At 33.1% G+C, this 15,608-nt stretch overlaps 1 protein-coding gene across 1 annotated transcript in view; it reads left to right on the top strand.

The window, feature by feature from the left end:
* LOC125673763 (espin-like) overlaps positions 1-14,288 on the top strand; it is a 28,371-nt gene extending 14,083 nt beyond the window's left edge. The window contains exons 5-10 of the mRNA XM_048910565.2: positions 6,001-6,091; positions 6,934-7,507; positions 10,122-10,389; positions 10,618-10,785; positions 11,619-11,698; positions 11,885-14,288. Coding sequence (XP_048766522.2) covers positions 6,001-6,091; positions 6,934-7,507; positions 10,122-10,389; positions 10,618-10,785; positions 11,619-11,698; positions 11,885-11,912 — 1,209 coding nt within the window. The 3' untranslated portion in view covers positions 11,913-14,288. The remainder of the gene's footprint in view (positions 1-6,000; positions 6,092-6,933; positions 7,508-10,121; positions 10,390-10,617; positions 10,786-11,618; positions 11,699-11,884) is intronic.
* Positions 14,289-15,608: the final 1,320 nt, after the last annotated feature.

Consider the following 15,608-nt stretch of genomic DNA (forward strand, 5'->3'; position numbering starts at 1 on the left):
AGTTTTAAATTCATCAACTGAAGAATGACTTATTTTCACAAGGTCACATTTTTTGTAGTTTGAGAAAAATAAGCATGTTCATTGGAGTCACTTTCCTGGTTTAATTGTTTATTATTTACTGTCGACTAGTTGAGGTTATTGGATTTAAAGGATTACATGTATGTATGATAAAAACCTTTCTGGGCTTCCATAAACAAAATTTTTTAAAGCTTTAGATTGTCGTTGTTATTTCCATTACAGTTTCATATGATTTGTCTCTGATATTTACGGTTAGCATCAAAAGTAATGCAATACTTCACTTTTACATAAAATGAGTTAAAATGCTAATTTCTGGGATCTTTTTCTTTCTTTCAGAGAACATAAGGTGCAGCTTTGGACAGACAGAATTTTTCTATGATGTGTAGGGATAAGTGTGTGATATAATTGTAAACTTTGTCCAAGTCTGCACTCGATGTTTTCTATAAGAAAAACTGTGCGGAAATAGCCATTTTATGCCTAAATACTGACAACTGCAGCAAAATGTTATGTGTATGACGTCATAATTCCAGTTCCACGTTGAAACAAAAACAATTGCTGATTTTGAGGGGCAAATCAAGCCATGTTGATGTATATATTGGTTGTATAGTAATATTTGGACATGCAACATAAATACCAAAATTAATTTCTCCACTGTTTTACAGGATATAGAAATTTGGTATCTAGAGGGTGAATTTCAAATTTTCTAAGTGCATGTAAAAGTACTTTTCCTATCACATGAAAGTACATAAATTGACAGCTAGACTGCATGTTTTTTTTTACTATTGTATACAGCTTTGAATTCACTTCTGGTTATTTTCATTTTCACATTTTCTTTTCCAAATTCATTTTCATACAGTTTACATTCACAATTTTAATGTCCATTGTATATATACATATGTATGTAGTGGATTGTCCATTGTATGTATACATATGTATGTAGTGGATTGTCCATTGTATATATACATATGTATGTAGTGGATTGTCCATTGTATGTAGTGGATTGTCCATTGTATATATACATATGTATGTAGTGGATTGTCCATTGTATGTATACATATGTATGTAGCGGATTGTCCATTGTATGTATACATATGTATGTAGCGGATTGTCCATTGTATATATACATATGTATGTAGCGGATTGTCCATTGTATATATACATATGTATGTAGTGGATTGTCCATTGTATATATACATATGTATGTAGTGGATTGTCCGTCGTATGTATACATATGTATGTAGTGGATTGTCCATTGTATATATATACATATGTATGTAGCGGATTGTCCATTGTATGTATACATATGTATGTAGTGGATTGTCCATTGTATGTATACATATGTATGTAGTGGATTGTCCATTGTATGTATACATATGTATGTAGCGGATTGTCCATTGTATGTATACATATGTATGTAGCGGATTGTCCGTCGTATGTATACATATGTATGTAGTGGATTGTCCATTGTATATATATACATATGTATGTAGCGGATTGTCCATTGTATGTATACATATGTATGTAGTGGATTGTCCATTGTATGTATACATATGTATGTAGTGGATTGTCCGTCGTATGTATACATATGTATGTAGTGGATTGTCCATTGTATATATATACATATGTATGTAGCGGATTGTCCATTGTATGTATACATATGTATGTAGTGGATTGTCCATTGTATGTATACATATGTATGTAGTGGATTGTCCATTGTATGTAGTGGATTGTCCATTGTATATATACATATGTATGTAGTGGATTGTCCATTGTATATATACATATGTATGTAGTGATTGTCCATTGTATATATACATATAAATGTAGTGATTGTCCATTGTATATATACATATGTATGTAGTGATTGTCCATTGTATATATACATATGTATGTAGTGGATTGTCCATTGTATATATATACATATGTATGTAGCGGATTGTCCATTGTATGTATACATATGTATGTAGTGGATTGTCCATTGTATATATACATATGTATGTAGCGGATTGTCCATTGTATGTATACATATGTATGTAGTGGATTGTCCATTGTATGTATACATATGTATGTAGCGGATTGTCCATTGTATGTATACATATGTATGTAGCGGATTGTCCGTCGTATGTATACATATGTATGTAGTGGATTGTCCATTGTATATATATACATATGTATGTAGCGGATTGTCCATTGTATGTATACATATGTATGTAGTGGATTGTCCATTGTATGTATACATATGTATGTAGTGGATTGTCCGTCGTATGTATACATATGTATGTAGTGGATTGTCCATTGTATATATATACATATGTATGTAGCGGATTGTCCATTGTATGTATACATATGTATGTAGTGGATTGTCCATTGTATGTATACATATGTATGTAGTGGATTGTCCATTGTATGTAGTGGATTGTCCATTGTATATATACATATGTATGTAGTGGATTGTCCATTGTATATATACATATGTATGTAGTGGATTGTCCATTGTATATATACATATGTATGTAGTGATTGTCCATTGTATATATACATATAAATGTAGTGATTGTCCATTGTATATATACATATGTATGTAGTGGATTGTCCATTGTATATATATACATATGTATGTAGCGGATTGTCCATTGTATGTATACATATGTATGTAGTGGATTGTCCATTGTATGTATACATATGTATGTAGTGGATTGTCCATTGTATGTATACATATGTATGTAGTGGATTGTCCATTGTATATATACATATGTATGTAGCGGATTGTCCATTGTATATATACATATGTATGTAGTGGATTGTCCATTGTATATATACATATGTATGTAGCAGATTGTCCATTGTATATATACATATGTATGTAGTGGATTGTCCATTGTATATATACATATGTATGTAGTGGATTGCGGGTCTAATTCATGGTTATGACCTACAGCAAAAACATACAACAAAAATTATACCGCTTAATTCAGTAATATTTACATTCACTGTGTTTATTCTATTGAGATTCATTGCTTATCATTTGCAACTATAAAGGCACATTCTGTTTCAATCTATTTTAGGGCCATCTGTCAGCATGTGAATATGCACATTCCATGAACTTCACGACTCTCTTTTGTGGCATTGTTGAAATTGTAGGAAAATATGTTTTCTGTTGTATTGTTTTAAATTTTTATTTTTTATACATTTTATTAGAATTTAGAATAATGGAGAATGCATACCTACATGTATATTATACAATGTTTTATTCTACGAGTTCAGAGTTTGTCCTTGGACTATTTCCCTTTACCTTCGTCCAAATATGGAAATCACTTAAACAAAAAAAGCTTTCTTTGTTGGTTTATGCAATGATTGCTACCTTCACCACCTGATGAAACAACAAAGAAAAACATCTTATTGTTTATATTTATATTTTCATGTATTGTTTAGAAATATAAGCTAGATTTAAGTACCGAAATATCATATCGTTACTTTAGACCGAACAGCCAATGCAACCTATGACCCTGACAACGCTCAATATTTGGTAATGATTACACGACAAGTGGTATTACAAACTGGATTGAACTAGTTTGCAACAAACATGTATTCATTGTCTTTGATGAAAGCAATATCAAATATAAGAGAAAAGATTCAGAGAATGTAAATAATACCAAATATTTAGACAATTCAAGGTCAGGTTATTTTCAGCTGTTATATTTTTAAAAATGTTACTTACAGATTTTACATACTTGAAAGTATATATATATTTCACAGGCACTCGACGTTTTAAAAATCTATAATAAAAAAAAATAATTTTTTTATTATAGATATTTAAAACGTCAAGTGCCTGTGATATATTTTTAAAAATACAGAAAGATATAAATAATGAAATGTCTTTCTTTGGTTTCTTTAATGAGGGATGAAGGTCACAAACATTGCTGAAAAATATGCATAACATGCTAACATAAGTAATATGAATTTTTCGTGTGTATGGCATTATTTCACACATTTGTTTTTGTTAGTTCACCTGAGTCATTCAAGTGACATAATGCGATTGGTTTTTTTTTCCATCACTGTACATCGTGTGTTAACATGAACATTTTCAATTTCTTTGATACTATTATACCTATTCCATGTTTTCACACAATACAGTAGAGAGCACTTTTAGGCAGGACCAACTAGAGTGGTGAATTTTGTGACCTAGGTCCCCTGGGGCTAAAATTTTTAAAATATTCTTTACTGTTCATATAGTCATGATGAGCTGGGAGTCCTCTACCACACTTGTGAAATTCACGACCCCTTCGTCAGGGGATTTGGTGCTAGTGTGGGATTTTATAGCTTATATTCTGCAAATACATTATTTCTTTCAAAAACTTTGGTGCGTATGAATCTTGATCAATATAGTACATCTATTTAAATGGCAGGAAATTCTGATAAATATAGTACAGCTATTGAAATGGCAGGAAATTCTGATAAATATAGTACATCTATTGAAATGGCAGGAAATTTTGATAAATATTGTACATCTATTGAAATGGCAGGAAATTCTGACAGATATGAAAGTAGAATGTAGATTAAAAAATAAATTTCATTCTTGAAAATAACTGCCAGGGACACTTCACGCTGGGTTACTTTTCATGACGTACCGGTACCCTCTTCATGAAGTATGCTGACGTGAAGGTGAATTAATTTCTTAGATATTTACGATTTTTCAGTGTTGTTCGAATGTTCTACACCTATCCTCTGAAAATATGTTCCATGTCAAAACAATGAATTGCAGCATTCTCCGCAATAATTATATCACCTGGCTGAGTACATGGATTTCCATCATAAGAAAACAAAGTGGCAAATTTATTTTAAAAAAGCTAAGAAATTTAGCTGTGTTAGAACTGTACATACTTTCTCCATCTTGAAAGCTCACAGAATTCAATCAATGTATGCATGAGTTTTTACCAATCTGAACAAACTTTAGAAGCATTAAGAGGTGGGCTTTGTCACCAACACCATTTTTTTTAGTGTTGAGAGATTCCCTTTGTCGTAAGTTAGAAATCATCTTGGCTAAACAAAAAAAATAAAATAAAGCAGGCAACATAATGAAATTTCAAGCTTGTCTAAAATAGAGAAACGAGTTTTGTGTCTCATGAAATCATGATCAATCCATAAGGGCGTATTCAAAAATTTTTGAAAAGGGGGGGGGGGGGTCTACTACAGTTGAAGGGGTGGGGGGAGTCCACCCTCAAAATGCATTATTTTTACCTTTATTAAGCAAAATTTTCTGGATCTGCCAATTCTGTGTGTGTTTGAATAAAAGATACTCTTACTTCACCATCAACATTTTATGTTTCTCGTCATGAAACCCAGGTGACCATTAAGCCCATGACCTCTTGTTTGGGGGAAAGATGAGCTCTCTAATTGGAAGCCCTGCTTTTTGTAAATTTTGATCAAATTACAACGTAATTGTAACCTTTGTCGCACAATAAACGGCTGATATGTGACTTTTGCAATTTTCCATGTCTCTATTATAACTTTTAAAAAGCATTTTAACATTTCTGATCACCAACTTGATTATTTGGGATGAAGTAAATTGGTAAAACTGCACCTACATGCTTTAATAAACAGAAAGATTGTTTCAGAATGTAATTTTCACTCTCGTACAATGATCAGTATTTGGTCATTACATGCTAGCAGACCTTGTTAATACAATTGTGAATAATTGATGCAGAATTCGTCAAAGTCAGATGTCAATATCTTGTGATTTATTACACTGTCTACTTTTTAACACACATGTGTATTGATGGTGCACACCTAAGCAGAACCAGATCATTAGCAAAATATCAATAATATCATTAAGTAAGTATCTATGTGTATATTACAATTATTAATTATTTTTGTGAAAGTTTCCAAATGTTAGTAATCGTTTCATCGTAATTAAGTAATTAATGAAATGCATGCAACTGTTGCATGTGAAGTAAGATATACTGGTTTTTTTACCTTTTGTAGCAAGCCGGTTATGATGTAGAAGCACCAAGCCCACCGTCTTGGACTCATCATTTAGACACTGCCTCCACAGCCAGTAACTTCAGTAAGCACGGTAGGTGATTCAGTTTCTCTTATCATTAGAATTCATCATTTGGGTAGCAAATGATAGTCATTGTATCGTATGTTTAAAAAAAAAGAAGATGGCTAGGAATCAATTTCATAGAACTGTAAATATTGGTTTGGTTTGAACCCATTACAAAGGGATTGGGTACAAGCTCTAAAACCTTGGACTGCCCCTTCTCTGTGAAAATTACAGTTATTTGGAATGAATTACTATTGAATGATGTTTTATACTTTTTGATAATTTACAAGTATATTATCTAAATGATTTTCTACATTTGCTCATCTTGTCTATGGAATTCCTGTCCACCTTTTTGCTATATCTAAGGCAATACATGTATTACTAATCCCTCTCCTTATTACCAGTATCTACTAAGTTGACATGGGGTGGGGGAGTAAATAAATAATCCTTCAAACAAGCCCACAAGAAATCTGTATACACACCTGTAGTGTAACTATTTAAATGCTAGTTTTACAATATCTTTTGGTTATGATGTAATTTTAATAATTGTGGGTGCAAACTAAACAGGGACATTTTTTTATATACATGTAATTTAAATTTCTGTAAAACAACAATTTGAATTGATTAAGACATAGAGCAGACAGACACAATGCATTATTTTCTGAAGCTTCTGTGATTCAGAGAGTATTATTCTTATGATGATGGTAGCTTGGCATACTTTTATATCAATTGAATGAATTGCTGAGGGTAGTGAACTTTGGCGTACCATTATGAAGTTTGTTAATTATCAGACTGTATTGAGCATTGGTACATGTTGCATGTTGAAAGTAACCTGCTGTATTTGTAAATAAGACTACACTTTGTATATACAGATTTTGAAGATTCTGGATCTTGCACATTGTCAGAGGAGACTGGCGAGTGTGAAAGCAGAGATTACAAACACATTGAACCATCAGATTCAACGAATAATAACAGGGATATCACTACACCTAACAACAACACAACTCCACAAAATAATAACTCTATTGAAATCGTAGAAGAATCCTCACAATATCAGTCTGGAAGTAACAGGAACCAGTCTGAATCTTACAGAAATCCAACACAGAGTCACACCAAGTCAGTAACGGAGGTAAACCGTACCAAGTCCTTTGGTACCTCAGATTTTTTACAGAGGTACAGTGGGGTCAGAGAGTTACCTCCCCTAACACAGAGACCAGCAGCTCCTGTTATTCAGGTGTCACCTTACAACAACAAAGGCAGAATGAGTGAAGTGGAGAAGGAGGAGGTGAGGCAGTTATCTCCCCATACTTACAGAAGCAGTAGGACCTTATTACTGACAGAACTGAATGACAAAGTCAAGACTGCACAGGCGGATGGAGAGGGGCCGTCCAATGATGAACATGTCCATGCATATGAGGCAGTCAGCAATCCAAAAATTGGACCAAGGTTAGCATGTGCATTGCAGACTTTTTAAAAGTATATTTGTATATTCAAATATTAAATGCATATACATGTACATGTATACATGTCTATGGTAGTGGACTACATTGCACATCACCTAGTATACAATCTACTACTTATGATTATTCAACATTTTCATGCTCAGTTCAAAAGCTATAAACAGAAGCATTATGTCCTAAACATTTTCTCAGTTTATCCTTGACTTCAAAGAATGTTCACAAGTTGTGATGGATCAGGCTGCCCTCAGGCTGACGTATTATGTTGAGGGAAAAAAAGGTACACTTGTACTATTGAAAAGAAATTTTAGACGCATAACAGGATAGATCTTCATAAACATATTCAACCATCATACTTATTCAACCATCATAGATCTTAATGAACATGTTCAACCGTCATAGGTGGGTTGTATTATGGTATGGTGCAGAGTTTCTGTGTGTCTTTCTGTCTTTCTGTTGTCTCTCTATTCATCCATCAGCAGAAGAACAAAATAATATGGCCGAGATAATGAAATCTGGTACAAATGTTCCCCATGGTGTGAGGAAGATATCTGTTCTTTCTCAGGGTCAAAGGTCAAGGTACTTTCATAGGTAATCATTAAACACAACTAATAAGGCTAGGATCATTGAACTTTGTGACATGTTTCCCATGGTTTTGATTCCAAGTATATTGTGATTTGATGTTTAAAAAAAGCCATCTTAGAGCTAACATTTTATTATTAAAGTGCCAAAGGAAGACAGTTGGAGCCATTTCTGGACCAGTGAATGTTAATCTTTTCTTTGATTACTACTGTGTTTCTGAATAAATTAGATGGGCATGTTTTTCAGTGTACTGTTGCATTGCTGTTATTTTCAAATTGAAATGCTTTGTGAGTATGTTTTTTCTGCTAGATTGGCAAAACAATAAAAGTCCATCTATGACATCATAGTTAATGCCACAGAGATTCGGGTAGCTAGATCGTAATATCCATTTCATGATAATCAATATTTTACAATATACATTAGTATATAATGGAGATTGCAGAAACAATCCAAAAGGCTTATATTAATCTGGCTCTTAAGGCATTTAACCAGTGAGAGAGAATAGAACTTTAAAAAAAATAATACATTGATCAACAATGATACTGAAACTGGATGATATGACAAATGTGTTATAACTGTGCAGCAGAATGATATTAAAGATTTCCATTGTACTAACTGCAGTACACAGAATGCAAAATAAGTGGAATAATAAGCATATATGGAAACTTACTCGCCAATCATTATAAATATAAATCAATGCAAAATCATGTTTATATATTATTCAAGTACTCAGTCTATAAATATCATTTACTATCAACTATGAATTTTTGAACAGCAAGGAAAATTGTTTCATCAATCTATTACAAATAGATATAAAGAGTAATATAAAGATTAAGTCAACATGTATTGCACAGGGTCATGTAAAAATTCATCGTCGGACACCCATGATTGGTCGCACTACGTTTACCTCCCATGGGACACAACGGTGATATTTTCACTTAACTCATTAAAATGCATGACCTTACGTGACCTATCGAGGACCAATGGGATTCGCCATCAATATTTTAGGAACTTGAAGTGTCAACAGTAATGGCGGCGCCCATGAAAGTGTGTGTGTTTTGTTGTGTGCTACTATCAAAGATATATAAATGAAAACTCCAGATTTGACACCCAAAATGGCTGATTATTTCAGCTACTACTTCACTTTCATTGTGTCGGCTTTCATAGCTTGATTTTGCATAGGGATTCTTTATGGCAAGACATAGTGCCACAGTGGTGTTTGATCTTTTCACCTTGGAGTTTGACCTATTTTAAGAAAAATCTGACCTATTTAATATCTCCTAAACTGTTTAAGGTAGGTCTTTCATATTATGTATATAAATATAGATTCTTTATGGCAAGACTTTGTTATACTTTGGTGTTGATCTTGAACAATGACAGGGCCAAGGTGGCTCAGATGAGCAATGTGGCCCATAGGCCTCGTTTTTCAACAATAGCATAAAGTGATATATCATGACAACAAATCGTTTAATAACACATTCAATATCTAGTACCAAATCATTGATATAAGTGAAAAGTAAAGGGCCCAATAGAGTACCTTGATGTACACAGGCTTTTATTTCAAACATTTCTGATGTAGTTCCAACTACAACACTTTATTTCTTTTGCATGAAAGACTTCTTATTTTTTCCAACTTGAATAAAAGTCTTTTAGACTATGCTATACATGTATTTTATCAAAAGCTTAGCTTATACATGTAATGTGCAGTTACCCAATTCCCAGGTGTAACTCTGTAAATAGCACCATGTTCTCCCTTCTCTTAATTACACGTTTGAAAATGAGTGAAAACAGCCATACAGGAGTGAAAACGTACTTTCTGAAACTTGGGCAAGGGGGAATACATTGTATTACGTAGATCCATAAAAGTTAGACTAGCTACTGCAAGTGACTATATCCATCTTACAAAATGAAACATTTTCCTTAGTCATAGTCAAGAGATTCGCATTAAATTCTATATACATGTACTTTGAAATGAAAGCTAAGCTTCTCATTGTACTGTACTGTGAGATTATATTGTACAGGGATCCATCGCCAATGTCAGAGAACAGACAAGGATATAGTCCTGCTTCCTCCTCATTTTCTGGCTCGGCCAGAAGCAGTCCCACACCATCGAACACAGACCTGATTGCTGAGCTGAAAAAAGCTGCTGTTACTCCATCTCTAAAGAAAACAAAGAAACCAAATGAGGAGGGGAAGATGAACTTCATATACTCATTTGGAGGACCAGTAAAAACTGGTGTTGTTACCAATGGAGATGGTAATCACAACTCCAGTCAACACTCGGACAAGGCAAGGGAAATGTTTCAAGGCAGTGTTTTTTCTCTTCCCTGCCTTCTTAAGCGGTCTCTTTAAAAAGATGAAGGACTGTATATAAAACAGATTATAAAATCAATGCATTTAAAATCATTTAACAAGAAGTTTTAGAGTGTTACTGTAGTTTGTGCGCTACAGTCAGCTATACCCATTCTCTGAATGCACTGTAGTATCATATTTCTGATGTAGAATTTGTTTTTGTAGCCAAAGAAGGGAAAGATTGCACTAGAAGGGGACTTTGATCCCAGAAACTTCATGGACCAGGTTGACTCTTTGGATAAATCAGGAAACCCTTTGCCAGAATGGAAACGACAAATGTTAGCCAGAAATCTTGCTGAAAAAGCCTTCAAAGAGCATGAAGAAAAGAAAAAGGTACACAATATTGCACTGATTTATCATGAAGTGCAAAATTAAACATACTGGTTAAAACATCAGTTTGAATTATGCAATTTACAATGCTCCAAGATGTTCATCAACACCTTAACTTAGAGGTTTGGCATTTTATTTTACTGAAAAGTTTGTTAACATCAAGAGCTATGCTGTCTTTTGAAATTGGGTTTGTCTGTTTCTGTTAAATCTCTATTGATATTCATCAAACAACCGCTTTCTAAAACCTTTGTTTATTTTAAGCACAAGGTTGTCCAGATTTCATTTTTCTATAGGAAGTCTTTTTTTTAATAAAGAAAATTATATCTAAATGGCAAGAGTGGACAATCTTGTGCTGGTGATGGAATTCATAAAATCAAATACAAAAAAAAAAAATTTTAAAAATCTGCAAAAACTATACATTTTCTTTCTATTTCATTTACTTGTATTGAACTCTAGAAGTAATTCTATAGTTTTCAGGCCAAGGGTAATAATTTAAAACTTAAGTTTTCTCCCCTTATCTTCCAATATCCCAGGGGAAAAGGACTGTACACTTAGTGAAGATACATCAGTGATTAATGTTTGCTAAAAAAGTATAATAGTTAAATAAATTTTTCTTTGAAAAGAGGGATGGTAAAAAGGTACCTCAAGCTACATCTAAAGTTGGGAGGTCCTTTATTGCCAAATCATTTTGGATCTATGAGTTCTACAGAAGTACCAAACATTTTACAAGTTAATTTGTTAGTTTTCTGAACATACTGAGTTTGTTGTAAAGTAAAATTTAAAAGCATTTTACAGGCACTTGTCTTGATATTGGTTGTGTGTATTTTGGATTTCAGCTGGAAGAAATAGAAGCTAGGTTTAAAAACATGCCACTGTGGAAGAGGCAGTTAATAGAGAGAAAAGAGGCGGAAGAAAAGTGAGCATCATGTCAAATATCAGCTGTCATTTTATTATTAATGATCCACCCCACAATGAAAGCTCTTCAGTTCATTGTATATTATCATGTTATGAGGTGAAAAGTATTGCACCCCTTTTCCATCATTATGAATGTCTTGATAATGAAAATATTGTCAATTAATTTTCCAAATTGATGTTTTTCCAGGGTTAAACAGGGGAACAAGAACAACTAAATAGAAGTGCTTTGTATCAAAAAATGTTTATTAAAATTCCACAGGTTGTGCAATTGTTTAAATGCGTCCAGTTGTTGTATATGTTTATTTTTATTGTGTTTCATGTTGTTATGATGACTAATCTGGGAGCTAAATGCTTAGTTGTTGTAGTGCATTACAGGCATCAGCATTAGCTTTTAGCAGGTTGGGAACACTTCCCCTATAGCGAGATATTCTCGCTAAAGCGCGATTATCCCTCTTTAGCGAGAAATAAACATTACCATAAACAAGTGTTTTGGTGTCTTTATTGAAAATAATGGCAAATCCCATGCAACGCTGAATAAGTGCGACACACACCCAACATGAAGCAAATTGTTTCTATGAAATTGACAACATAGTCAAGAAATTTCATATCAAAGTTGCTGCGTAAGAGAGAAGCAGTCTGAAATCCAATACAGTACACATCGTGAGTGTTTTTGTTTTGATTAATATATTTGCAGAAGTATCACATATTTTAGCACTTTTTCTTCTTCTCACGTGAAACACAAAGAGATGTATTCCAAGGGTGTTTTTCTCGGTTGAACGGGATATATTTACTCTTGTTAGAGAGAGATCATCGCGTTTTAGCGAGAATATCTCGCTATAGAGGAAGTGTTCCCAACCTGTTTAGTAGTGTTAAATTGTTGTCACATGTTGAGTAGCTTCCTCAGTTCTCAGAATATGGAGGGAGTCCCTTTATGGTATTGGGTTGTGATAAGGTGCTGTTGCTTGCAACATACAATGTTAACAAATCTGTTATCTTCCAAATTATTAATAGAAATTATAGACACCTGGCAGAAATTTTGATCACTATGAATTAGCAATTTTAAGAATGTTTTCATATACACTGAACATAGTTTTTCATATCGGGTATTTTGCACAATTGTTGTAGAATTATCTTTACTCTAGTCATTACATTGCTGCCCTACACGCTAGTCATAATGGGCAGTAAGTAAGTAAGTAGTCATTACATGATGATTAGTCATTACATGATGATACATAACTGTATGATCCTTCGTTAGCTTTTTTTAAAAAACATGTTAATGTCAAAATATTTTCAAATGTTTATTGTACTTCTAAAATGAATTTTGCAACTCTGAATGTAAACATATATGCTTGTACAGCTATATGGCTGCGAGAATCACAGTTTCATTTAATGATTTTGTGAAGACTAAGAAATAAATCCGAGGATTTTCAGACACTGCTGCGTCATGCTGAAAGCTTTTGGCTTATACTATTTGATTAAATGTACAGTATATTGGTAATTTTTGCAAGAAGAAATTGCAATTTTGAAAATTAGGTCATGGATATGTTTGATATGTATCACAATAAATTATCATTTATGTTTTAAGGTTAATCGATCCTCATGTGATGTCATAGGTTTTTGCAAAAATCTTTATCAAATTAAACTTTACGCATGAAAGAAATATATCTTCAGAGGAATTTTATTTACTACATAAAATAAAAAATTTGGTAAACTATTGATATTAAAAAAGTGTATATTTTCTATAGATAATCATTTCTTTATAATTAAAAAAAATGTTGTCAAGGGCAATAACTCCTATGCTGGTATTTCTTCTACTGCATGTCTATTATGCATGATTTCCCTAATATCCACAATTAATTTATACATATTTATGAATTAACAGTTTTCTTAAACTGTTGACATTTAAAATTTGTCATTTCAACAAGATTTTTATCTATTTTAATTATTCTGTACAACGAAAATGTGTGATTTTCTGATAAGTCACATGAGGATCGATCGACCTTAAGTACATGTATATATACACTAAAGAGGCCAAAAATGGGATTTTACAGAGAGTTTGATTTTAAACTGATTCTTTGAAAATTCATCATTCAATATAAAAAAAATTTCAAAGCATTACCATTTTGACACATTGAAATACAATTTTCTCTATTTTAAAATTTGTCAAAAGTGAATGGGAGTGAAAATATAGTTGGATGAAAATGTTTCCATGTACAGTACTTGACCATCAAAGTTCCTATTTTTCTTAGTATTTTTCTTCGATCGCATTACTGTATCAAGTTTAAATGTGCAGTTATAACTACTGAACCTATACTTTGTTTACAAATGATTACTTGTACTTTGTTTATACAGATGTCATTGAATGATTTTAATGTGTTCCAGTTGTGAACATGCAGTGATTTTTTTCCGTCTTACTCTCCTGCATTCTTTTGTGGAAAATTCAAATGAAGTTGACATTAATTAAGCAAATTGGTGGACTGTTAGGAAACACTGCTATCCTGCCAAATTATGAATTGTTGTTAAAAAGATTTCATAGAAAATAACAGATGGACAGCTCACACTTTTTACAAATAAAAGATCATGCACTTTTACCTTTAATTTTTTTGTAAGCATTTGGGACTATGTATGGTATACAGTTTTATGACTCAGAAATTTTTCAAAATATAGATTTCAAGCAAGATACAAAAGCAGCATAATCCACTCAGTGTGATAATTACTCATTACAATGAATCTGATTATTAGCCCTTCATCAGTTTGTTGTTAACATCTTGTTTATGCTGTAAAACACCATTATAATGAACATGTTTATAATGAATTCCTGGTTAATCCCATGAAATGTAGGAAAAAGAAATGGACACCACCCATTTATGCTTATTACAAACTATAATTAAGTGTTCCTGGCACTGTGTTGACTCGCTATACTGGTCCTAGTATGGTATAGGCTCTTCTATCTGTCCATCATCTATCCATCCGATAGTTTTTTCATGTCCGGGTCCTATCTTTCACAAGTTGAAACTTAGGACTATCAAAATTTGCCAGTTGATGCATGGGTTGGGGAGTTGGAAGCCAGAAATACTGTAGAATCATTTAGATTCATGGGGGCCAATTTTCGTGGATTGCTGAATTTTTACGGGTTCGTGGGGACGTGATTTCGTGGATTTATATATTTGTAAGATTCTTGTATACTAGTTGTCTTTATTTGTTGAGGATGTAAATTCGTAGGTGAGGGGTACCCATGGAAATTGAGCCACCACGAATTCTAATGATTCTACAGTGGTTCATTATGGCCTACTACTGGAATTATGCATACATACTCAAATTGTTTCCTGATCATATCTTGAGCACTGTGAAGCCAAGGACCATCAAGATTGGTCAGTTGATGCATCTTTGGGGAGGAGAGAGTAGGAGAGGTGAACGAAAAGTAGGTTACTGGCCTCATTTTTGATATGGTTATAATATGCAAATCGTGTCTGGATCACATCTTTCACCCTGTTAAGACTTGGGTCCATCAAACCTTATCAGTGGGTGCATCTTAGGAGAGGGGAGGTGTGTCATGAGCCAAATAAAATTTTATGGCTATACACACTCATCGAATTTTGTGGGGGATCATGACCCAAAACTTTGTCGCTATTCTTTAATTTCAAATTGCAAAAGACAGCATCACAGCATGCAAAGATACAAATGCATCATGTACACAAGCATACCATGCACCCTAGTTTGTCCATGCCAAGGAAAGTATGCAACATAAATTAGCCAAGGACAGAATTAAGTAAATGTCCACACAATTATAACGTTATTCACATTTGTGTTTTTCCCCAATGCAAATGTCACCATATATACAATCCCATCAAGTGTCGCCATATATACAATCCCATCAAGTGTCGCCATATATACAATCTCATCAAGTGTCG

The sequence above is a fragment of the Ostrea edulis genome, chromosome 1 (genome assembly GCF_947568905.1).
Source record: "Ostrea edulis chromosome 1, xbOstEdul1.1, whole genome shotgun sequence".
NCBI lineage: Eukaryota > Metazoa > Mollusca > Bivalvia > Ostreida > Ostreidae > Ostrea > Ostrea edulis.